The 25,473-nt window shown below is 40.0% G+C and overlaps 1 protein-coding gene across 1 annotated transcript in view; it reads left to right on the top strand.

Moving 5' to 3' along the window:
- PLEKHH2 (pleckstrin homology, MyTH4 and FERM domain containing H2) overlaps positions 1 to 25,473 on the top strand; it is a 97,041-nt gene that overhangs the window by 61,315 nt on the left and 10,253 nt on the right. Inside the window, exons 16-24 of the mRNA XM_004582768.3 lie at positions 3,302 to 3,382; positions 5,808 to 5,987; positions 7,483 to 7,591; positions 9,200 to 9,312; positions 12,029 to 12,208; positions 14,008 to 14,105; positions 15,426 to 15,603; positions 17,565 to 17,720; positions 18,816 to 18,913. Of these exons, the coding sequence (XP_004582825.2) occupies positions 3,302 to 3,382; positions 5,808 to 5,987; positions 7,483 to 7,591; positions 9,200 to 9,312; positions 12,029 to 12,208; positions 14,008 to 14,105; positions 15,426 to 15,603; positions 17,565 to 17,720; positions 18,816 to 18,913 (1,193 nt within the window). The remainder of the gene's footprint in view (positions 1 to 3,301; positions 3,383 to 5,807; positions 5,988 to 7,482; positions 7,592 to 9,199; positions 9,313 to 12,028; positions 12,209 to 14,007; positions 14,106 to 15,425; positions 15,604 to 17,564; positions 17,721 to 18,815; positions 18,914 to 25,473) is intronic.

The raw sequence follows: 25,473 nt of genomic DNA, 5'->3' as shown, positions 1-25,473 counted from the left end.
GTTGTTTTGCAAAGATAAATAGTTTCAGTACACTGTCTGTAGCCAGACACATGATGCTACAGTTTTGATGAGGCTTGTTTCTGGAGTTTGTTCAAAGAAGAAAAAGATCCCTGCATAATTCTATTTCAGATTGCCAGGATATTTGCCTATAATTATGTTTCTAAATTTAATTAAACTGAAACATGTCTTGCCAAATGAAACATTTTTGTTTTTGTTGTTTTCTCTGGCAACATTCTAAATCCATCAAACTGATGATGGTAGAGTTATTTGTTTTGAAAGTCCAAAGCCTAGCTGGATATGTGGGTTTAAAAGAAAACATGTGATCTACTTATTATTCACAGTGAGGAAGGCAGCATTTACTGTGTAACTACCATTGTCTTTTATTTGCATTTTCTCAGTTGGCCATCACAGTGGCCCTGTGAAGTGTACAGCATGACAGAGTGTACAGCATGAGGCTCTGTCTGTTGCCTGATCATCTGTATTGTTTGTGGTAGAACTGGAATTAAAGCCTTGGTCCATGAGGCCTCAAAGTCCGAATCATTTCTGCTTTTGGTTGACTTGTCTACTAGGAAGTTCGCTGTGGCAACAATTCTTCTCAATGTATTACTGCCAGAATGGTCCATTTAAATATAAGCCAAGGGTCAGCCATGGTTGTACAGTTGGCTAAACCACTGTTTGGGGTGCCTTTATCCCACAGCATGAGTTGTTTGAGTCCTGGCAACTCTGTGGATCAAATCCAGCTTCCTGCTAATGTGCACCCCAGGAGGCAACAGATGATGACCCAAGTATTTGGCTTCCTGCCTCCTATCTGAGAAATCCAGATGAATTTTCTGGCTCCTGGCTTCAACCTGGCTCAGCTCTAGCTGTAAATGGCACATGGGGAATGTTAGCACATTGAATATCCATCTGTGTGTGTGTGTGTGTGTGTGTGTGTGTGTCCCTCTTTTTCTTTGTCACTCTGCCTTTCAAAGACGTACATCTTTTTAAAATACAAAGGAAATATAGGTCATTAGAGGGAATGGTAGTAACCTCTGCCAAATCCACATTCGCTCTGCCCCATTCCTAACTCTGTCTTAGTTTCTGCTCCCCTCACTTACTCAGCCTCAGAAACTCAGGCCTCCTGTTCAGTTGAGATTCCCCCATTGCAAGCATATACCAAACATAGAGTCCAGCATCTTATTGTCCAGTCAAGTTCAACGGCTTCTTAGGTATACCCTCTCTGGTCTGAAGACAGAGCCAACAGAGTATCATCCCGATCAATTAAAAGCTCCAACATACCATCAGAAAAATTTACATCATTATGGAATTAATTGACATAGTAATGAGTAACCAATATGTTAAAAGTAAATGCGAGTTCTTCACCACCTTCTGTGACCACCTCATTGACATTTCAATTTTAGTTTATACACAACATATAACATACATAACATGTTATACATAACATCATATCATCTTAAATTAAGGCAAACATGTGGTATTTAACCTTTTGGGATTGGCTCATTTCCCTTAGCATTATGGTTTCCAGTTTGGCCCATTTGGCCACAAAGAACTGCATTTTGTTTTTTTGTAATAGCTGAGTAGTATCCCATGGAGTAGATGAACCATAGCTTTCTTATCCAATCCTCTGCTGATGGGCATTTTGGCTGCTGGTGGGAGGGTTTGGGGAGGGGTGGGGAGAATCCAAGTACCTATGAAACTGTGTCACATAATACAATGTAATTAATGAATTAAAAATAATAAATAAAAAAATAAAATAAAAATAAAAAATAAATACATATTGTCAGAACCTAAAATAGTCATTCTAAGAGTGAAAGTGCATGGAGGACAATGATAATTAGAAAAAGAATGAAAATAAGGCTATGCACTGTGGTCATGCTACTTTTTACTTATTGATTATAATTAGCAGTAAAATAAGCCTGCGATTATACCATAGATAAAAATTATGTCTTTGTAAAAGTCAATGCAAATAAAAAGGAGAATGGGATCTATCAGATACATGAAATCTGCCCTCTTTATATAAATAAAAATTAAAAAAAAAAAAACCTCAGGCCTCCTTGCTGTTCCTCAGACGCCCCCTGCCCGTAGCTTAGCAGACTCTTTTCCCAGATCTGCTCTTCCCCCAGATGACCAAACAGCTTCTTAACTTCCTTTAGGGCCTCCCTAAGTATCAGCCCCTCCTGACTACTTCTGCCTTCCCAAAGCACTTCCTTTCCATTCCTCCATCACTTTTCTTCCTTGTGGCAACAGAATCTGGGGCTGTGACTATTGCTGATTTCCATTTGGGCCTCTCCAGATTGTAGTAGGTTTAGCCTCAAGGCAGGAGATGGTAGGGCTAGTTTGGCAGGCCTGTTGGCAGGTGAGTGGGAATATAGGACAAGCACAACTTAGCACATCACATTCTACGTTAGGGTTATTGGATTTATTTTCAGCCTTGTCTATTAGTGAGAATGCTTTTCTTTGTGTTTTCTAAGGCTGGACGAAATAGGTAAAGTTGTCCGGTGAAGATCTGAAAGTCTCTACCTGGACATGCCTAGGGCAGGAGATCTTCAAGAAAAAACAAATGATAATAAATCTACATTGCCCAATCAGTATTTTAGTTCAATGGCTTCCATAAAATGCACATAAACGTAAACTCTTATCTTCTTGATGTGGTTTTGTAATAGGCTACTGATTTGATTGTCTGGCTGTTCATAAAGTTATGGGTCCTTACAAAACTGTACCTTGTTCGTATCTCCATCCAGGAGTGTTGCCAATTTCAGACTACTGAAAATCAAAAGTTAGATTCAAATTCCGTTCCACTCACTCAACATAGGACCTGATGTAAGAGGTACTTGATGTAGAGCAATAACTTGTAATCACGTTTTATTATTTCGTGTGATCGCTTTTAGAGTTGGCATCCAGTAGTTTTGAGTATATGAACCGTTCACATTTGGGAAATTGCTAGACAACTTTAGGCTTTAATATCCTGGCTTCTGCCTTTAGGATGTTAACCCAGAGGGTCACTAGACTGTTGGAAGACTGAAATATACTTACTGGTGAAATTATCACCTTTAAAATCTGTGTATCCTCAGTCCTAAGCACTGTAATTGTAAACACACTAAATATTGACCGATGAGCACAAAGCCAAATATGCCATACTGCTATAACAGGTAAGTCTTAAACAGCATTTAGACTGTTTAGTTAGAAGATCTCTAATATTCTGGACAAGCTGTATATTTAAAAATTTAAATAGACTATATAAGCTTTTCCTTAAAGGGTCAACGTTCTGAGCTACATTTGTTTCATTGAAATGTGATTCCAGGTAAAGCATGGATATTCCAAGAGAGTCTGGTGTACACTTATAGGAAAGGCCCTGTATTATTTTCGTAGCCAAGAAGATAAGGTACGTATATATTCCAAATACAATAATTAGAGTAATTTTTTGTTGTGGTGTAAAGTTTTTCATTTTATTCCTCTGTTGCTAGATAAAGCTTTAGAATTTTTAGTAAGGCTGGAATTGGTATTAAATTGTACAGTCATTACAATGTAATTAGAAATCTTGATTAATAATTCTAATCCTTAACAATTCTTAGTGAGTCCATCTTGTAAGTCCTAGAAAGGATTTCCACTGCCTCCAACTCCAGCATCCTTTTATTTCCCAGGTTTTGATAAGCTAGATAAGGTTGAGAGAAGAGAACAGTAAGATAGAGAGGAAAAAGAGTCCAGTCCTGTACCGACTGCTCAGAAACCTCTCTGGCCAGCTGCCTATGTAGATCCAGCTTTTTTTTTTTTTTAATCTATTTTATTGTATTGTTGACAATCTTTACATAGTTAATTACACTTAAAGGAAAAAGAAGAAAGAAAAAAAAAAAGAGAGAGAAGAGAAAAAAAAAGGTTCAGGGGGGTAGGGAAGTGGGTAATGCTATTATGTCAATATTGTTTCCATCATGTATCTGAGGTAAAGGGGGATATTGAGGGAGAAGCCCCACCTGGCTTCCCCCCCACCCCAAGTCCCGGATGTGGGGCATGCTCTGAGATATGTGCTCAAGTGGTGTTAATAGTTCTCCAGTTATGAATCGCTGCCAGTTTCGCTCGATGAGGTCGTCCACTGATTGATATGGTCCATCATAAAGTCTCCGTTTGATCCAGCTTTTTCGTTCTGAAGCTAGTCAGCTCACGTCAAAAAACTTGAGTTATCATTTCAGAGTAAAAAGGTGAGCTATTATTCAAAGTAGAAACTTCTGCCTAGTTGTCATTATGGCTATTCTCTGTCTCTTTGGGATTACTGAAACTACAAAAATTGAGCCAATGTGGGCCATGAGTACTTTCATATAACAATAATGTCTGCCTGACAAAATGGCACCCTGTGGCTGCTGACTGTTAATGAGGCTGACCTGGGCCAGTGACCTCATGCATCTGTTAGCATCTCTCTATGCCCTCTTTACAGACTGCACTTTCTGATCTGACCAATTGTATTTAAAATACATGTCAACATTCTTAGTGTTACTGATAGGATGGGAGTTACCCTAATACAGCCGTTAGAAATGATACCTCTGAAGGAATGTGGGGAAATGCCCGTGTGTACATAAGAATACCCAGGTAAGCACAATATACAGCTGTGTGTTCAGTCTGATTCTAACTTAGTGGTCACTCCACGTATTCCACTATACATATTTTACTATAGATGTAAGACTATAATAGCTTGTGGAAAAGTTGTTTAACTACATAACTTTCGGAAAAGTTGAGAAATCAACACTGGGGATCTGGGATCAGCTGAGGCTTCTGGTTGCTTTGTGTCTCAGGAGGACCACAGTGCTTCTCTCACCCTTAGCTTCCAGATCTCAGGCAGATCTCATAGAGAAACTCTAAACTGAGCCATACTTGGAAAGAGACTCTGGCTAACATAGTTCCCAACTTCTCCTCTGCAATAGCAAGAGACCTTGGAAGAAATCTTAGAAGAAAACTGCAATTCCCAACCTGGCCAAATACTGCAGAAGTTACTAAACTGAAAAAGACTGTGTTTTCTTGGAATAAATGTATTTCATTGAAGCAGAAGTTTTAGAGGAGATATGTTAAATATTCAGCAAAGCAGATATATTTGGTTTTTGGCAATAAAAGTTACTGTATATCAACTTTGGGAAGCTTTTCCTATCTTTAAATTAAGATAGAGGAAATCTGTCCATTTATTGGAGTTTGAAGTGTTATTAACCTTTGCAATCCAAAGGCAGGAGTCCGGAGCCTCTTGTGGGTCTCCTACATGAGTGCAGGGTCCCCTCCACTGCTTTCCCAGGCCACAAGCAGGGAGCTGGATGGGAAGCAGGGCTGCTGGGATTAGATCCGGGCCCATGTGGGATCCAGGCATGTTCAAGGCGAGGACTTTAGCTGCTAAGCTAGTGCACTGGACCCAAAAAGTACACTTTACAAAGATGAAAATGAAACATGTTGATCAGGGGTGGGATTGGCACAGTGGTTAGGCTGCTGCTCAGGATGCCTGTGCTAGCTATGAGTGGCTTGGTTAGACCTCAGGCTGGTTTCTGTACCAGCTTCCTGTCCAAGTACACTCCGGAGCAGCAGGTAATGGCACAAGCAGTTGGGTCCCTGCCTGTGTTTGGGAGACTAAGGTTATGTTCTTGACCCCTGGCTTCAGGTTGCTTTTCTCTAGCTATTGCAGGCATTTGGGAAGTAAACCAACGATGGAAGATCTCTTTATCTCTCTCACTGCTTTTCAAACATGTAAAATAAATGTGTTTTTTTTCCAATTGTTAGTTAATAGCAAAAGATTTAGAAAGTACCCATCCTAACATTACACTTCCTAACATTTGCTTCAGTTTCCTTTAGGTCAGATCAAGCTCTGGGAGGCTAAAGTGGAGGAGGTTGACAGATCCTGTGATTCCGATGAGGATTATGAAGCCAGTGGACGCAGTCTGCTATCCACACATTACACCATTGTAATCCACCCCAAAGATCAAGGCCCAACTTACCTCCTGATTGGATCCAAGCATGAAAAGGTATTTCAAGACTCCTTGGGTGATTTAGAATGGATTTGGCTAATTTTACTCATATATTGGTGAGAGTTTTCAAATCAGTTTTATAATACTGAAGATGGAACATGTCATCTCTGTTTTCAGAGTCTTGTCTGAGTCATTTTAATCCTGTTGGTGAAAAAGTTCTCAATGTTGGAATCAGTGTGTGTAGTAATACATGATCAAGGAGGCATCACAAGTTGGTGGGGAGTAGCAGGTTATTCGGTGCAAAGTTTTGTGAATTTCTTATGTATTGAGTAATTGGCTATTTGGGAAATGTTAATTTTATTATTTTTTCATATCACACACATAGAAAAATAATTTCCAAGTGAATTTTAAAAGCAAAAATAATTCCATGAAGTTATTGTTAAAATTTATCTTTTTATGTGATTTATAGAGAGAGAAGGGGTAGTTATTTATCAGTGTAGTGGTTAAAATGTCACTTGCAAGGCCCACATCTCCTAGAGGAGTGTTTGGGTTTGAGTCACAGCTCTGTTCTTGATTCCAACCGTCTGCTAATATGCCTCTAACAGGCCACAGGTGGTAACTCAAATACTTAAAGCCTTGCCACCCACATGAGATACCCAGACTGAGTTTCCAGCACTTGGCTTTGGCCTTGTTGTTATGACTGTTGTTGGCATTTGGGTGGGAAACCTGTGTATGTCTCTGCTACTCTGCTTTCCAAATAAAACATTCTTCCACTAACAGGAAACTGGGATCAGGAACTAGAGGTATGTGTCGGACTCTGCTATGGACACAGGCAGCTTAACCTAGTCTGAGATGGTTAAGGACCCATCACTATAACAGTATTACTTTGTCTTTGAAAAATTAGTAATCATTACTTGTTCAGCAACAGGAAATTCATTAGATAAGTATGGTATGTCCATATAGTAGAACATCTTACAGCCAATAAAACTTGTTTGTAAGGAATTTCTACCAACAAAGTGGTACTTATCCTGAATTAGTAAAATCAGAATAATTCATCCATCTTTAGAATAATGCTAAAAATGCAAAATTTTTATTACATGTCTATTTTCATATAGGAAATAAATAGCCAGTAATGACCTTTGCAAAGTAGGAGAATTTAGGTATTGTTTTCTAGGTTTCTTAAGTATTCTGTGTATTTTATTTTGGGATTGAGATTTTAAATTTGGTAGAATTGATTGTTTTCTTAAAAGAATGTTGCGTTTATTCTAGTCTCTTAACAATATATTACTAAAAAAAACCACAATATACTGCTCTGCTGAATAGTGCCATGCTTTTCCAAGAAATGTGTCCAAAAAATAAAAATTATGAACAGTGGGAAAAGTAATATGAGCAATATTCAAGATATAATCATTTTACTCAATGGCTTTTAGTTATTTAAAAATGGAAGTAAGAGATTTCTTCTTAGACTCAATTTTTTCTGGTATTTATACAGTGTTTTTTCTCTTAAGTCATATTTTGGTTAACTTTTCTATCAATTTGTTCTGATTTTAAGGACACCTGGCTTTATCATCTGACTGTTGCAGCTGGAAGCAACAATGTGAATGTTGGATCTGAATTTGAGCAACTCGTTTGCAAATTACTGAATATAGAAGGGGAACCCTGTAAGTTCATACACACCTCAGGTGTTACAGTTTGTGAAATGGAGCCCATACCCCTTAGCCTAATGGAGTTTCTACTGTGTTGGTTCCTGTTTCCCTGCAGCATACTCTGCTTGTCACTAGCTTTGCCTTCAATGGCCAGGATTCTTGCTACTGGGAGACCAAAATTCCCCAAGGAGCTGTGCCCTCTCACACTTCTCTGCTTAGCTCACCTTGCTCCCTCTGTTCAGAAGGCACCCCCCCTTTCTTTCACAGTGCTCACCAACAGGATGAAACCCTACCTAGCACTGGAAATCCCCAGCCAGCCCACTTCATCTCAGCATCTGGCCAATAAAAGGTGTTTGATCAAAGTTAAAATTATATCCCTATACACCTTGCCATTTAATTTTTTAAAGTGCTCTCTGGCTCCAGAAATGATGCAGATCAAAGGTAGCATTCCTGTTTTATTTTATTCGAAAGGCAGAAAAAAATCTTCCATTTGTTAGTTCATTCCCCAGATGCCTGCATTGGCCAACACACTGTTGGGCCAAAGTCAGGAGTCGGGAACTCAATCAGCCCAAATCTTCCTTAAGATAGTAGCAGGATTCAAATTACCTGAGGCACCACTGTTGCCTCCCAGGATCTACATTACAAGGAAGCTGGAGTCAGGAGCTAAGTATGGATCCCACACATTCCGTGTATGAATGAGGTCATCTTAACTCTAGGACAAACACCTGTCCCCCCAGCCCAGCGGCATGGCCTAGTGGCTAGGGTCCTCGCCTTCAACGCCCTGGGATCCCATTTGGGTGCCGGTTCTAATCCCGGCAGCTCCACTTCCCATCCAGCTCCCTGCTTGTGGCCTGGGAAAGCAGTCAAGGATGGCCCAATGCTTTGGGATCCTGCACCCGCGTGGGAGACCCGAGGGAGGTTCCTGGTTCCTGGCTTCGGATTGACGCAACTGGCCGTTGCGGTCACTTGGGGAGTGAATCATCAGAAGGAAGATCTTCCTCTCTGTCTCTCCTCCTCTCTGTATATCTGACTTTGTAATAAAATAAATAAGTCTTAAAAAAAAAACCTGTCCCCTCCCCTTCTGCTTTAATTCTTTCATAGCATTTGCGGCTTTACATGGAAATGAATTTTTATGCCTAAGGCTTCCCCACTAGAGTCTGGATTCTATGATATATATACTGTGCATACTAACAGAAACATCCTTTACAGTAGCCATGTAGGTATTTAGTAAGTGTTGATTTTAGGAATGATTTCAAGTTCCTCTTTTACTTCAGATCTCCTATTTTGACTTCTCCCATGTACTTCTTCCTTCGGTTCATCTCCCTACCTAAGTCAACAATCTTGGACACATCTGAGCAATGCCATAGTGCCTTGGTAGACTTATTGCAGCCTAGTAAATGAAGAACCAACCCTTTTGCATGAACATAACCCACAACAGAAACATGAGAATCCCAGTGGCGTGGAAGCTATAGTAAAGTAATGTTGTGATCATTTTCTCTATGACTTCTATGACTTAAAGTCATGAACCCAGCTAGAAGGAGCTGATTTCTATGAGATTCATATAATGGAGGCCAAGTAAGTGATTTGGTCAGTTTTCTGTTCACATTTTTCTGTTGACTTTAGCCTCGCAGATATGGAGACACCCCGCTTTGTGTCACAGCAAAGAAGGAATCATTTCTCCGCTGACAACACTGCCTTCTGAAGCCCTACAGACGGAAGCTATTAAACTATTTAAGGTAAGTTCATTATATGCTATTACACAGTTAGTTTAATTGAAAAATGAGAAGTAATCATTTGGGCTATAGAGTTGCACTATCTCCAGAAAAGTTTAATATGTGATGATAATGATGATGATTAGGAAATCTACTGAAGTAAATTCAGTGTGCTGTCTGGGTAGGTGAAGATTTGGGATCTACTGCAATAAACCGTTCTTAAATGCTTGATATCTGAAGAATCCTTTCCTCAATAAGTCTCTCAAATGGGAACATTTTTCATATCATACCAACCTCAGCTCTCTCCTTCCTCTCTAATGCCAGTCACTCTTATTATCTCAATCACCATTGGAAATTCCAGATTATTTGCAATTTGCCATTCAGCTATATCACTCTTCATCCTCCCATATCTGCCATTGGTCTCCTTTGGGTAACTTTACATTTCATTAAGGATTTTGGTTTCCACTCACATTCTTTCTTCTCTACCACAGGTCTTGTAAATGACTCTTATTATCACTTCATTCACTAATGACAGAATCATAAAACTCCAAGTCTTCTTAGTTCTAGTAAGCTTCGCCTCTGGACCATTTCATCTTCTCGTTTTCTGTGTATGTGGGACTCATGCTTGCATACACTCTTATGCCAAACCCCAGATCAATGCTATGTTGGCTGCTCCTCAGTAATCAGTACTGAGTGCTAGGGAGCATCATCAAACCTCCATGTAGCCTGGAACCATTACGTATTTGTGGACTTGATCCCTCACAGTCATTACCTCTTCCTCACTCCCTACTCAGTAACACTGATCACAACAGAAACTCTGAGAAAGTTAGGATGTTAGGCAGCATGACCCAGATCCTTTCTCCAACAGACATACTTTCATTTGTTTTATTTGGAGACAATAATATTATTATTAGATATAGTCATCTCTATTAATGCTGAAAGTAGCAATAAATAGATACTTCCTTAAAATGATAAAATGTGGGTCCAGCGCAGTAGACTAGTGGCTAAAGTCCTCACCTTGCATGTGCTGGGATTCCATATGGCTGCTGATTGTAATCCCGGTGGCCCCACTTCCCATCCAGCTTCCTGTTGTGCCCTGGGAAATCAGTTGAAAATGGCCCAAAGCCTTGGGACCCTGCACCCATGTGGGAGACCCAGAAGAGGCTCCAGGCTCCTGGCTTCAGGGTGACGCAATACCGGCCGTTGTGGCCACTTGGGGAGTGAATCAGTGGATGGAAGATCTTTCCCCCTGTCTCTCCTCCTCTGTGTCTATCTGACTTTCCAATAAAAACAAATAAGTCTTTTATAAAAATGATAAAATGTTTCTTGGCTAAAAGCAAACATTATACTTTATGGGAAAATACTAGTCCACTAAAATGAGGAACAACACAATGATATTTCTTATTATTGTTTTAAACTTTTAAGTTAAAGCTTAAATTATACAAAGCCTATCATTCTTATTATTTAATATTCTATTAGAGGACTAACCTATGTAATTTGAACACAGAGAATTGAGAAGCATTTACATTGGAAATATAGCTATTTACAGAAGGCATAGTTGTATACCTAAAAAAGGTCAAGGTGTTTAAATTCATAGGACTGAGAAGAGAGAACTAGAGAAAAATCTGCAGAGGGCTCCCTAGAATTTTCAGCTGAGATCAGATAAACTATGGAAACAATTACTGGTAAAGAATAGAGCAATACTACTACTACTACTACTACTACTACTACTGATAAAGAATAGAACAATACTACTACTACTACTAATAATAATAATACTAATAATAAAATCCTGGAGCTCACAAAAGGCTGGAGAGACTTTGTTTCAATTACCCAGAATGGAAATGTCCAACACACGGAGCATCAAATGCAGTGCTTAGGTTATTGCCTCATCTGATCCAGCCTAAAAAAAAAAAAAATTGGAAGAACCAAAACTGTTTCTATCATTCTACTGTGTTAGAAAAAAAACTTCAAAAATATTAAGGCAAAATTTCCTAGATCTACAACCAATTCCAAGTCACCAGACGAACAGAAAATCATGCTAAATATGGATATACCATGATGAGAAGAAGCAGTCATAGAAACAAATCTAGAAATTATACAGGCAATAATCTAGCATGACGTTTCCATGCATCAATTGTCCACTTACATATTTCCCTAACATATGGTGACTTAAAACCACAAACATTCAGTATTTCACAGTGTCAGAGGATCAGGAATCTGTAAGCAGTTTAGCTGAGTGGCTCAGGCTTAGAGTCTCATGAAATCACTGTTCAGCTCACAGAAAGGGCAGTGGTTATCTGAAGACTTGACTGGGGACGCAGGATTACAAACTCTCCCATAGCTGTTAGCATGTTGTTCACAATGTGAGTCTCCCTGTGACCACTCAAGATGTGGCAGCCGTCTTCCTCCGCAGCCCAGGATCTAGAAGGCAATGAGAGAAAGTGAACATGATAAAACTTTTAACTACTTAAATATTGAGGCTTGATATGTCCTCTACACGAAGTAGGGCCATTATCATTATAAAACAACCCTATTTGTCTCTGGAAAAATTCATTTTGCTTTGCAACAGACCTTGTCAGCTATTAATGTAGCCACTCCAGAAATCTTTTCCTTAATATGAAATATTTTTCCAACAATCAAACAAAAACTATTGCTGAAGAGAGCATCAGTAGAATTCATGCAGAATGCATGTAATCATTTCTTACTTTGAATGCATCTTTTTTTCTGTTTAATTCAGACCTGCCAGCTTTTTATAAATGCAGCGGTTGACTCCCCAGCCATTGATTACCACATATCCCTAGCACAGAGTGCCTTACAGATCTGCTTGACACATCCTGAGCTGCAGAATGAAATTTGCTGTCAGCTTATTAAACAGACAAGACGAAGACAGCCACAGAATCAGCCAGGCCCACTGCAGGTATACGTTGATGCATATATATACAATTTTAAATGATGTTTTTCTGATCGTAAGAATGTTATACATTGAAAATAGGCATCTAGAAAATGAGAAAGTACAAAAGTAAACAACTGTTACAGCTATTAATATTTTGATCGGTGTCCTGTTGGTTTATTCATATGTATACCATAAATGAAGATGTATGTACACTGTTAGTTTTTCAAGTCACAGCAGCTGTGTAGTGTGCATGTCACCCTTTCTAAATTATATGAATATTCATTTTCCTTATATTCTTAAACATCCATGTAAATATTGATGATCTCATTAATATCAATTACATGCACTTAAGTTTTTCCAGTTATTTCTCCTGTAATAATTACCTCTATATTAAGATATCTTTCAATCAAAATCTCATGTTCAGGTACAGTAAATTCCTTTGAATACATTTCTGTAATTCCTCTGTGTTTTCAACAACATTTAGTCTTAAATTTGCTCTGGGTAAAATGTGGTTGTTTCTATTGATTTGCAATAAAAACTGAGTTGTTTTTCGTTCTGTAGGGTGTGTTTACTCCAGTAAGTGCCTGTTTTCATCTCTGCATATTGACTTCCTGTTAGCCACAAAATAAAACAAAAATCTCTTACCCTAGCAAATAAGACCTGGGACTGAATCCAAATTTTGAGGGATGTGGGAAATCCTTTTAAGAAGGAATGTACAAGACATATTGCTTTTGCACATTTTTGCATGCTTATCACATAAACACAGGCAATAGGGCCCTTCCTTCCCAGGGCCTCCGGAGGGGCTTGAGCGCAACAGGGGGTCCTGAAACCTAAACTCCATTTGCATCAAGTGCCCTACCTACACCTGCTCTACTGGCCTCCCCTTTCTCTACTTTCTGCCTCCAGTTCACCATGAATGAATAAACTCTCCCTAGTTCTCATTCACATCCCTCCTAGCTTGTAGCTGTGTTTCTGTTCCCTGGGTGGTACTTCTTCCTTCCTCACTGTAGAGTTTACAGTCCAATTCAAGTCACATCTCCTGTATGAATCCTTCCCTGATTTCTCCAGCAGTTAGTCATTCCTTCTATTGGTTGTACTTTAAGAAAACAATAGATGATATCAATATGTTGCAGTATAAATTTGCTGTTTATACAACTCTCTCCTGCTGGATTGTAGGATCCTCAATGGCAGGCACAGTGCCCATTAAACCCTCCTCTTTTATATACAATGTCAGAAACTACTTAAGTTATACTTGCTTAATGAGAAAAGCATAGACAAGAGAGCACAAAACAGAGCAGTGGAAAAATAAAAATCACATGTAACTGTTACTTAAACATAACCTCTGCAAATTATCTTTTCTACTCACCCTTCATGTCTGTCTGTCCAAATGCATGTATGTGTGGGTAGGTCAGTTTTGGTGTGAGGCATATGGTTTTCTATTATTTTACAACATGCCTTTCTCAAAGCTTTTATATTTTCATCAGCAAGTAAATGTAAACATGCACAACAACAAAAAAAAAGGAATTCTGTCTTAATCTTTGAGTGGGAAGGAGATCTGTCATACCTTTTTTGCTTTTGTTGTTTACCTCAGTTGCAGACAACCATATCTACAATTGGATGGATCTGTGGATCTGATCTAATAAGAAAGTGTTTATGTTTTTTTTTCAACATGATGAGTGTTTTCAACAGATTTGTATCTGTGGAAAAAGCAAGAGATTTTCGGTGAAGGGAGACTACCATCCACCCACTGCTCTCCTAGCCGCTTCCTGCCACTCCTCTGACCAGAATGGCAAATCTAACGTATGATCCCTCTGTTTGCCCAGGGCTGGCAGCTCTTGGCGCTCTGTGTTGGGCTATTCCTTCCTCACCATCCTTTCCTGTGGCTCCTCAGGCTCCACCTGAAGAAGAATGCAGATTCCAGGTGTGCAGAAAACCAGTTTGCTGAACCATTTTTCCCCTCCTGTAACCACTGAAAATCTACAATAAGTCATAAGTATTTAATATACTGACAGGTACACTTTCAGAAGATTATGTGACACAAATATGGATCCAGGAAGTCTTTGATTATCACTTTTGTGGATCTTGGAATAGATTTCTTTTGTTATGTTAATCTCTTTTGAGTGATTGCAGTAGAAACTGGGAAAACTGACAAAGAATATTTTGAAGTGAAAAATCTGTGTGTTTCAAGTATGAATGATGTAACGCTAGCTGGTGTTCATTCAATCAAAGCAACTATTTTGTTTTCCTTTTATAGTTTTCCTCCACTTGAATGCTTTTATGTGGGAAACATCCCTTAATGGTCTTCCTGCCTTTTATAATTGAATGTATTTGAATTACGTACAGCAATTTTATTCCTTTGGAAAAAAAAATCCACCTTTCCAAATGGCTTTCTTACAATGAGACTCAGAGCATTCAGCCAAGGCTTATCCGGAGTCATTTTGTCCACAAAGAGGCTCATGTTAGCTGCTTAAATAGGTGCTGACTCAAACACACGTACACACACAAAGTAAAACAAAAACAATTTGGAAGCAATGGGAAAGCAGCTTGCAGCTCATCCTGCTTTTGGGGACACTGTGATCAAGGTCATGCACTTTCAGCTGCTGTCGTGGGAGGTGGATGACATTTGAGGATCTGTTGTAAAGACACTTAAAAATGCAAACATATTTAGAGGTGTTATCAATCTGATTTTATAAACAGAATAAAAATTGTATAGAATAAATGAGGGCAAATAAGACCTCTATCCAGCTGTTATATTTCTTTACTCTGGTGGTTTTAATATTCCACATTTTTTAAATAAGTATGTGTTTTATGGGGTAAAGCAGGAAAGCACATTTTCATGTTTGTTTGAAAATAGTTTCTCAACTTTTTTGGCAGTCAAACATTAATCTACATGCCACATCCCTCTTAAAGACATCTTCCCTATCCTCCATACTCATGTTTTCTTTATGTTTCTTAAAGGCATCACTCATTTTGTGTTGACTATGTCATGCCTGGTAATGTGTTTGATACAATAAAGATGAAGAATGCTTTGTAGGGACATTTCAGTCACTCAGTTGCTGAAGCAAAATAATTAGAATTTGAGAAATGTTACAACAGTTTGGAATCATTCAAAAAGGAAAATTACTGTCAACATTAGCGTAATTCATTCAATGTACTACAAAGAAACCTTTTTAAATGGGATGCATATTTTCGATGGTCTCAAACATATTCCTCAAGTTTGATTTTAAGTTTTGTATCCCAGGACAGAGTTTGGCAAATATGCCATTTATTGCCAGCGATGTGTAGAAAGAACCCAACAAAATGGTGACCGGGAGGCACGGCCCTCAAGAATGGAAATCCTGTCCACCCTGCTCCGCAACCCTTATCATCATTCTTTGCCCTTCAGTATACCAGTGCACTTCATGAATGGGATATACCAGGTAGGCTAACATTTGTGCTGATTTGAAAACTTGCCCAGCCAAGAATCCCGTGTTTAACCTCTGTGAACTAGGCAAATGAGACTGTCCACCTCCCTGTGGCAACAACTAGCAGTGATAAACCTTTAGATGTGTTCATCTTTCAGAACAGTGGAGTTTTAAAACAGTTCTAAAGAAAGAATCATATAAAACCAAATAAGGAATAGGTTTCTCTGCCATTATAATTCTAATGGAGTAAACCAAAATACTTTAGTCAAGTTTTTCCGCCATCAGTGTACCCACTACATGAATAAATAGTTACTAATATGTGTGTATGCGCTTTTACTATCAATTCTAAATTTCTATTTATTTAATCTTTTTTTTTAAATTTCAAAGGCAGAGGGCTTGGCAGCGTGGCCTAGTGGCTAAGGTCCTCGCCTTGATCCCATATGGCCGCTGGTTCTAATCCTGGCAGCTCCACTTCCTCTCTATCTCTCCTCCTCTCAGTATATCTGACTTTGTAATAAAAATAAAATAAATCTTAAAAAAAAAAATTTCAAAGGCAGAGAGAGATCTCCCATCCACTAGTTCGCTGCTCAAATGCCTGTAACAGCCTGGTTTTGACCAGACTTCAGCCAGCCGCTCAGAACCCAGCCAGATCTTCTCTGTAGGTAGCAGGCACCCAAGTACTTGAGCAATCACCTGCTACTTTGTTCCCTCCTCTCCCCAGCATGTACATTAGCATGAAAATGGAATTGGAAGCATCATAGCCAGAACTCAAGCTCAGGCAGCACTGTATGGGATGCAGGCATCCTAGCCACACCCTAACTAATGTGCCAAACTCTAGCCCTTACTACATTTTTTTTTAAAGATTTATTCATTTTTTTATTACAGCCAGATATACACAGAGGAGGAGAGACAGAGAGGAAGATCTTCCGTCCAATGATTCACTCCCCCCCAAGTGAGCCGCAACGGGCCGTCCTCAACTGCTTTCCCAGGCCACAAGCAGGGAGCTGGATGGGAAGTGGAGGTGCCGGGATTAGAACCAGCGCCCATATGGGATCCCGGGGCATTCAAGGCGAGGACTTTAGCCACTAGGCCACACCGCCGGGCCCACCCTTACTACATTTTTAAGTCTCTAATCCTCAGAGACTGTCCTGAACCCTCCCAGCTCTCAGATCCACGTGCTAACTGCCTGTTCCAAAGTTAGCAATTAGTGTTTAGAGTCATCAACCTTTTTCTCAGAATTCAGATACTTAACTATTAATGAAGCAAACACTAAGTACAGAAAGTATCCCTTTATTTAAATATATATTTTTAAAGATTTATGTTTTTATTTTTATTAGAAAAACAGATACACAAAGAGAAGAGACAGAAAGGAAGATCTTCCATCTGTTGATTCACTCCCCAAGTGGCCTAAATGGTCAGAGCTGAGCCGATCCGAAGTCAGGAGCCTGAGCTTCTTCCAGATCTCCCACGTGGTGCAGGGTCCCAAGGCCTTGGGCCATCCTCAACTGCTTTCCCAGGCCACAAGCAGGGAGCTGGATGGGAAGTGGGGCTGCCGGGATTAGAACCGATGCCCATATGGCATGTGCAAGGCGAGGACTTTAGCTGCTAGGCTACCATACTGGGCTTATTTAAATACATTTGTTTCATTTGCTTAAAGATTGCACATTCAACAGTAGTTCTTAGTTGGTTTATAAAGAGTAAGATAATATCCCTACAAGTTGTTTATACCTGTTAAATCACTTTTCTATTTGGAATTCATGTCTGTTGGCTGAAGCTGACATTTTTGAATGCTTTCATCCAGCTGTAAGTAACCTTGTTAATGTTCTGTGGAGCTTTGTGGGAGAGGGCAAGCTAAAGCACTTAGAAAAATAAATGTTATCTTAATCTTGCTTCAAATATGCCCTGGCTCCCCCCAGTCCCGCAAACTCTGTTGGAAATTTATAGACTGAGAAAACGGCTTTGTTATTTCTGACCAGGTTGTTGGGTTTGACGCATCCACCACAGTGGAAGAATTTTTGAATACTTTGAACCAGGACACAGGAATGAGGAAGCCAGCACAGTCTGGATTCGCTTTGTTCACAGACGATCCTTCTGGCAGGGATTTCGAGCATTGTCTTCAAGGAAACATCAAGGTGAAAGCAAGTCTTATAAGGAATTTTGATTTTTGCCAGCCACCAGCAAAAAAAGCTACTCATTACTCTTTGCAAAGCGTTTAGTTCAGGAAGTTTCCTAAATCATCAACCTAATCCTTAAAATAAAAAAAAAAATCACTGGACCGTGGTCAAACAACATTCCTAATGTACAGTCTGAACTCACCAACACATGCCCATATGGAAGAGAGGAAAAGGATTGGCAGTATTCTGAATGTGAGAGTGACAGGAGTGCAAACATGAAAGTGCCAATAACATGAATTTCCATTTGTTTTCCTTTTTCAGCCTGTGTGTGCTAGGCGCCTGCCTGACCCCCATGGAGAACACAAGAAGGGACATGTAGCTTGAGTCCATGGGAGATGTATGATTTGCTTAGGAAAGAGCAGCTTTACACGATTGTGACCTTAAACAGGGAATCAAAGTGATAAATATTTTAGGAGTGCTGTGAACTTTGTACAGAGAGAGAGATTGAATTCAGCAAGGGGAGCTTGGAAAGACCTGAATTTGAATTTGAAGGATGAGTAAAACATGACCTTGTGGAAGAAAACAAGATTTTTTTTTTTAAGTTTAGAAACATAGAATTATAGAAGCACCAGGGATTTCAGAACAATGGTCTGCTTCTGGATGAAGAGATGGAGGCCCAAATTTCGAGGCTGAATCTGGCTGGAGGCCCTGTCTTCGTATTTTACTTTTTTTTTTTTTTTTTTTGGTGTGACTTGTTATTCCTATCTTTGTAAACTTAGAATGTGGACAAGTTATTTCTTCCATGATTATATCATGAAAAAAAATCCTTATAATCTCCTAGTCTCCAGTTTCCTGCAGGCCTTCATTAAGATTCCTTTTTGAGTAAAAAATTCAAGGCCATGATCCAAAGTTAATGAGTGTCTAAAAGCTAAGTGGGCTAAAGAGCAATGTGTAACTAAATCCTAAACTCAGAATGTCACAGAGGCTGAAAACAAAAAGCTTGAACAAGTTTTATTAGATCGTATTATTTGAAAACTTGGAGGCTACAGACAAACTTCAACCACTATCGATCTGAAGTGTCCTATGAATCTGAATTTTCTGCTCCCCTTCTAGATATGCGACATTATCTCCAAATGGGAACAAGCCTCCAAAGAACAGCAACCTGGGAAATGTGAGGGCACAAGAACTGTGCGTCTAACTTACAAAAACAGGTGCGTAATTCCATCCTAATGCCAGGCTAGGAGTCCCCAGCTATGTTCAAGTCATGGAATGACAATGTTGCTTCCCACTGACAAGCCTTGGAAGTTATAATATTTATTTATATTCTGTGTTTTTTTTAAAGAAGAAACTGTCAACAAAATTTTGTTCCTACTTCTACTCTCTTAAAGTCATGAATAATTATATATATATATGTGTGTGTGTGTGTATTTTTAAAGATTTATTTACTCTTTGTTAGAAAATTAGATATACAGAGAGGAGAGACAGAGAGGAAGATGTTCCATCCGTTAATTTACTCCCCAAGCAGCCGCAATGGCCGGAGCTGAAGCGATCCAAAACCAGGAGCCTGAAGCCTCTTCTGGGTCTCCCACGTGGGTGCAGGGTCCCAACATTTAGGGCCATTCTTACCTGCTTTCCCAGGCTATAAGCAGGGAGCTAGATGGGAAGCAGGGCTGCAGGGATTAGAACCGGCTGTTATATGGTTTCCCGGTGCATGCAAGGTGAGCACTTCAGCCGCTAACCTACTGCACTGGGCTCTGAATAATTGTATTTGATAAAAATGTATCTGGACAAAGATTAGAAAAACAGCTAGTTAGGGTGGTTGATACAAAGGTGAATTTTTAAATTCAACACAATTTTTACAAGGAATAAACATACAAGTACTGTACTGCAGATCTGTAATAAGATATATTTAGAGCCTGGTGTGGTAGCCTAGCAACGAAAGTCCTCTCCTTGCATGTGCCAGGATCCCATATGGTGCTGGTTCTAATCCCGGTGGCCCCGCTTCCCATCCAGCTTCCTACTTGTGGCCTGGGAAAGCAATTGAGGATGAACCAAAGCCTTGGGACCCTACACCCACATGAGAGACCGTGAGAGACTGCGAAGAAGCTCCAGGCTCCTGACTTCGGATCAGCTCAGCTCTGGCCATTTAGGCCACTTGGGTAGTGAATCAACAGACAGATTCTTCCTCTCTTATTCTCCTCTCTTGTATGTCTGACTTTCCAATAAAATAAATATATCTTAAAAAAAAAGAAGATATGTTTATTGGCTTGTCTATTTTTTTAAGGTTTATTTTTATTGGAAAGGCAGATTAGATTGATGGAGAGAGCGAGAGAAAGATTTTACATCTGCTGGCTCACTTTCCAAGTTGCCACAATGGCTGGAATTGAGCCTATCTGAAACCAAGATCCAGGAACTTCTTCTGAGTCTTCCCCATGGTTGGCAGGGCCTCAAGCACACGTGCCATCTTCTGCTTTATCCAGGCCACAAGCAGGGAGGTGAAAGGGGAGTGGAGCAGCTGAAACACAAACCAGTGCCCATATGGGATGTTGGTGCTTGCAACTGGAGAATTCACTGCTTGAGCCATCATGCTGGCCCCTCAACAGATAAAATTTTAATGCTTGTTGGCTTATTGTCAGAATCCAGATTTTCTTTCCTTTTTTTAAAAAAAATATATTTTCTGTCATTTGTTAGCAGTAGGTGGCACACAAGAGTGTATAGTGGGCGTCACACCAGAGTGGAGCAGTTAAGATTCATGATACTACAGTAATGGTGTTTTCCTGGTTTTTGTTGAATCTTATGCTTTGCAAATTAAGATTTCCATAAAAGGTCAGGATAAGAACCTGGCAGAATTTCAGAGGCCTACTTTTGGAAACTGTTCATAGACTTAAAGTTAGAATATAAAAATTGAAAGCACACTACAACATACAGAGTGTAATAGACTTTGTTCCAGTTCAATATTTCTTTTCTAATCATCTGTTTACAGAAAAACACACGTAAATTGTCAGAATATCTCAATAAGCTTCCACATCGTGTTTACCATGTCAGTTTATAGTAGTGAAAATATATGGGGCCCGGCGGCGTGGCCTAGTGGCTAAAGTCCTCGCCTTCAACGCCCCGGGATCCCATATGGGCGCCGGTTCTGATCCCGGCAGCTCCACTTCCCATCCAGCTCTCTGCTTGTGGCCTGGGAAAGCGGTTGAGGACGGCCCAATGCTTGGGGACCCTGCACCCGCGTGGGAGACCTGGAGGAGGTTCCTAGTTCCTGGCTTCGGATCGGCGCGTATCGGCCCGTTGCGGCTCACTTGGGGAGTGAATCATCGGACGGAAGATCTTCCTCTCTGTCTCTCCTCCTCAGTATATCTGACTCTGTAATAAAATAAATAAATCTTAAAAAAAAAAAGAAAATATATGGGGAAACTTACATATTTATTAAAAGGAAACAGGTAAATAAAAATGATACATTCATAATTTGAACTCCTCCTCTTCTACAGTCAGCCACTAAAAGGTCCCTCATTGCTTGGACAGACTTCTTTGATCTGAATCAGTGGTGACTGTGAACAATTGGAGTTTCTTTGTTCAGGGGCTCATGATTTGTGATGATTTGCCAGAGTTATGAATAATAAGGTGACCACGAAGCTTTCTAAGCTTGGTTGCTAAAATTTTCAGATCACGTATTCTACATCGGGGTCTCTAAGCACTGTCCCCTATCCCTGGGTACTCATGTAGCTTGATAGCAAGGAGTGGGCCCCTCCTCTTCCCTTCTTGTGGACACAGGAGAAAAAAAGAAATTGAAGCATTTGTCCCACCCATCTTCCTTCATACCTTGACCCTCCCCACCCTAATCAGAGACTCACATGGGTATACATGCCTCTCAACTATGCCAACAATATTAAAAATAAAATTAAATTTAAAAAGAAAAGAAAAACAATCATGCATTTCAGGGCAAATGTTTTGACCTAGCAAAGATGCCAGGTTGTGATGTCAAAGTCTTACACCAGAGTGCCTGAGTTCAAGCTCCAGCCCCACTGACGGCTCAAGAGTTGTGTTTCTGCCACTCAGCTTGGCCCAGCTCCAGTCACTGAAGGCATTCGGGAAGTGAACTGGCATGTGAGAGGATTGTCGTCCCAATTTCCTCTCTCTCTGCCTTTCAAATAAATAACAACACATTTTAAATCATAAATTTCTAAATAATAGCAACATTGCATAGATAATCTTTGCATGGACATCTCATAGACTATTCCTGGTGGAGCCCTTTCCCCTAATGGCAGCCTTCCCCTGGGACTCTTTAGTAACTGGCAAGAGTGGAAGGATAAAAGCCTTGAATCTTCCAAATGATTTTTATTTGTGCTTTGTGCTGGATCAACAGTTCTCAACATGTACACATTGGTGAATGAGCAGCATTAGCATTACAAGGAAACATGCTGTAGAAATAAGAATAATAATCAGCTTCAGATTTACTGAGTCAGAATCTGTGGGGTGAAGCCTAGGTGTCCTTAAAAATACTTTTTTATTCATTAATTTATTAGCCAGAGAAAGAGAGAGCATGCACTTCCATCTGCTGCTACACTCCCCAGTGGCGGAAATAGCCAGGGCTGGGATCAAGATTGAAACAGATATCTTCAATCTGTGTCTCCCGTGTGAGTGGAAAGAACTCAACCACTTGAACTGTTACCAACATTGACATTGGCAGACCTGCCACAGATAATGGTGAAATGTGCTGTTTTGAGAATCCCTAACTTAAGAGGCCTCATTGCTGCCCTTATCTCCTGATCTCACCTCCAGTGAAAGGAAACGGTCCTCACACTTGACCTGCTGCATATTGTTACATAGAAGAGAGATGTCCAGGAATTCTCATTTGTTTTGTTGTAACCAGATGGAATGACTGTCACACCCAAGACTCTTACTAATAATTCATGCCATATGAATGTTTAATAATACTTATTTTGATTGTGATGGTCATAGTTGAAACCAATAATTAAGTTTGGTTGAAGGGCTAATGTTGTAAAGTAGTAACTCTTACCACTTGTGACATTGCACCCCGTCTAAATGCTAGTTTGAGTCCTAGCTTCTCTGTTTCCCATCCAGCTTCCCACTAATGCACCTGGGAAGATGGTATGCCCGCCATTCATGTGGGAAACCCAGATGGAGTTCGGGGCTCCTTGTTTCAGCCTGGCCCAGCCCCAACCCTTGTAGCCTTGTGGAAGTAAAACAACAGATGGAAGATCTTCCTTTCTCATCTTTCTCTGTTGTTTTGCTTTTCTTTTCATTTTTTTTTAAAAAAAGATCTATTTATTTGTTTTTATTGGAATATCACATTTACAGAGAAAAGGAGATATGTAGAGAAGGATCTTCCGTCCACTGGCTCATTCCCCAAGTGGCCGCAGCGGCTGGAGCTGAGCCAAATCGGAAGCCTCCTCTGAGTCTCCCACATGGGTGCAGGGTCCCAAGGCTCTGGACCATCCTCCACTGCTTTCCCAGGCCACAAGCAGGGAGCTGGATGGCAAGCAGAGCAGTAAGATAGAAACCCATTTGGGATCCTGGTGCGTGCAAGGCAAGGATTTTAGCCACTAGGCTACCATTCCAGGCCCTATTTTGCCTTTCAAATAAATAAATAAATAAATAAGTCTTTCTAAAATATTTGGTTGAAAGGGCTAGAAGGTGTTCAAAAGATACATATAAGGATATTGCCCCATGTCTGGGAAGCACTACTAAAAGGAGCAGAGTTGTGGAGGCCAGCACGTTGACTTTGTGGACTCATCTTCCACTTGCTAGTGGTACCATATGGGTGCTGGTTTGTGTCCTGGCTGCTCCACTTCTGATCCAGCTTACCTACTTAAGGTCTGAGAAAGCAGCAGTGCCCTTGGGACCCTGCACCCATGTGAGAGACCAGGAAGAAGTTCCTGGCTACCAGCTTCAGACCAGTTCAGCTTGGGCTGTTGTGGCCATGTGGGAGATCTCCCTCTGTTTCTCCTTCTCTCTCTATAAAAATTTGCCTTCCAAATAAAAAAATAAATAAATCATTTTTAAAACATAGAATTGTAATGAATATTACCATGTTAAAATGCACAAATAACTTCCTAACAGTGTATTTGGCATCAGGATTTTAAAAAAAGGCAATTCAAGCAGAAGGGCTAAATGTTTTATTATTTATGTCTTATTTCAAGATCATAACTTGGAAGTGGGAAGGGGAATAAGGAAAACCTGCAGTCCAAAGAGCATCAGGGAGAGTACAGTTGCAGCTATCACGAGCAGATGGGATGGAGCTCGTAGGAGAGCTGCAGAATAAATGTTGATTATGATAAAGCCAGTCAGATGTATACAGTTGTCTGCAGTTGGCAATGGTTACCATTTTGCTGGCCTTGCCATTCTCAGACATAGAATGCTCCATGGTTTCCATAATGCTTGTGCTCTCTTTCATTCTGCCAAAGACTACACGTTTGGTATCCATTCAGTCTTGGCAGAGCAGATGAAAAACTGGGAACCATTTGTGTTGGGACAAGATGCCAGGACCTGTATGCTTTCAGGGTAAAATTTTCATCACCAAATTTCATTCAGCAGATGGACCTGCCATATAGCCATAGATAAAAAATGAGGTTTAGAATTTGTTTCTGGTTCATAAGCTTGGCAGGGAAAGAAGAGTGATCAGAATTATGGGTGTAAGTGGTTTCCCCAAGTATCCCCACTGCACTCCCTGGAGCTTTGGACCTGCTGCCTTTCCCTTTGCTACTTAATGAACTACTGGGAATCATACTATAACTTGTGAATGGGGTTTTCCCTCTCTGAAATCTGTAAGGAGAAAAAAGCTGAAAATCCACAGTAAGACTTGTTAGGCTCATTAGGCTCACACCTAACATCTGTTGAGTCTAGATCTCATTTTTCCAACATGACAACACTCAAGTGTGTCAAGGTGTTGCTCAGATACCCCTTTGTGTCAGCACCTAGAGCTTTTGCCCAAGTTACAGCCAGAAGCTGGAGGCCTACAGGTCTCACTTGTAAGTAAATAACCTAGTAATAATAAAGAGGGTCACTGATTGGATGATGGCCTCATAAGGTGACAAAACCCACGTTGTGTTTCAACTCTTTTTGAGCTCCTAAAGGCAAAGCACAAATAAATGAATAAACATTGTCTTATAATTCTGAGGTTTCCCAGGGGAAGCCTCACTCTCCTCTCTTATTAAATATTGATATTAGATTTTTTTAAAAAGATTTGTTTCATTTTTATTTGAATGGCAGAGTTCTAGAGAGCAGAGACAGAGAATCTTCCATCTATTCCACTCCCCAAATAGCTGCAACAGCCAGAGCTGAGCTGATCCAAAACCAGGATTCTAGAGCTTCTAACAGGTCTCCCAAATAGGAACAGGGGCCCAAGGACTTGAGCCATCCTCTGTTGCTTTCTCTGGCCATAAGCAGGGAGCTAGATCAGAATTGGAGCAGGCGGGACATGAACCATCACCCACACGGAATGCTGTTGACATGGGGTGAAAGCTTAACCTACTACACCATGGACATCAGCCTTACTGGACTATTTTTACTTGAAACTTTCATTTCTTATTATTTGTTATGTGTCTAAGGTATGATTCTCAGTGTTTGGAAAATTGGCAATTGAAAAAGTATGCAGCCCATTGAAATGATGGCTCACGTTCCGCTTTGCTTGATATTTTAGGTCCTTCCCCAGTAAATACTTCAGGATTTGATATTTCAAAATAATAGATTAAATGATTTCTAAAAAATAAGTTGGATAATATTTAAAAACCATAAAATAACAAGAAAA

The sequence above is a fragment of the Ochotona princeps genome, chromosome 8 (genome assembly GCF_030435755.1).
Source record: "Ochotona princeps isolate mOchPri1 chromosome 8, mOchPri1.hap1, whole genome shotgun sequence".
Taxonomy (NCBI): Eukaryota; Metazoa; Chordata; class Mammalia; order Lagomorpha; family Ochotonidae; genus Ochotona; species Ochotona princeps.
Note: the sequence above shows the minus strand (reverse complement) of the source record. Positions and strands in the feature narration are given on the sequence as shown.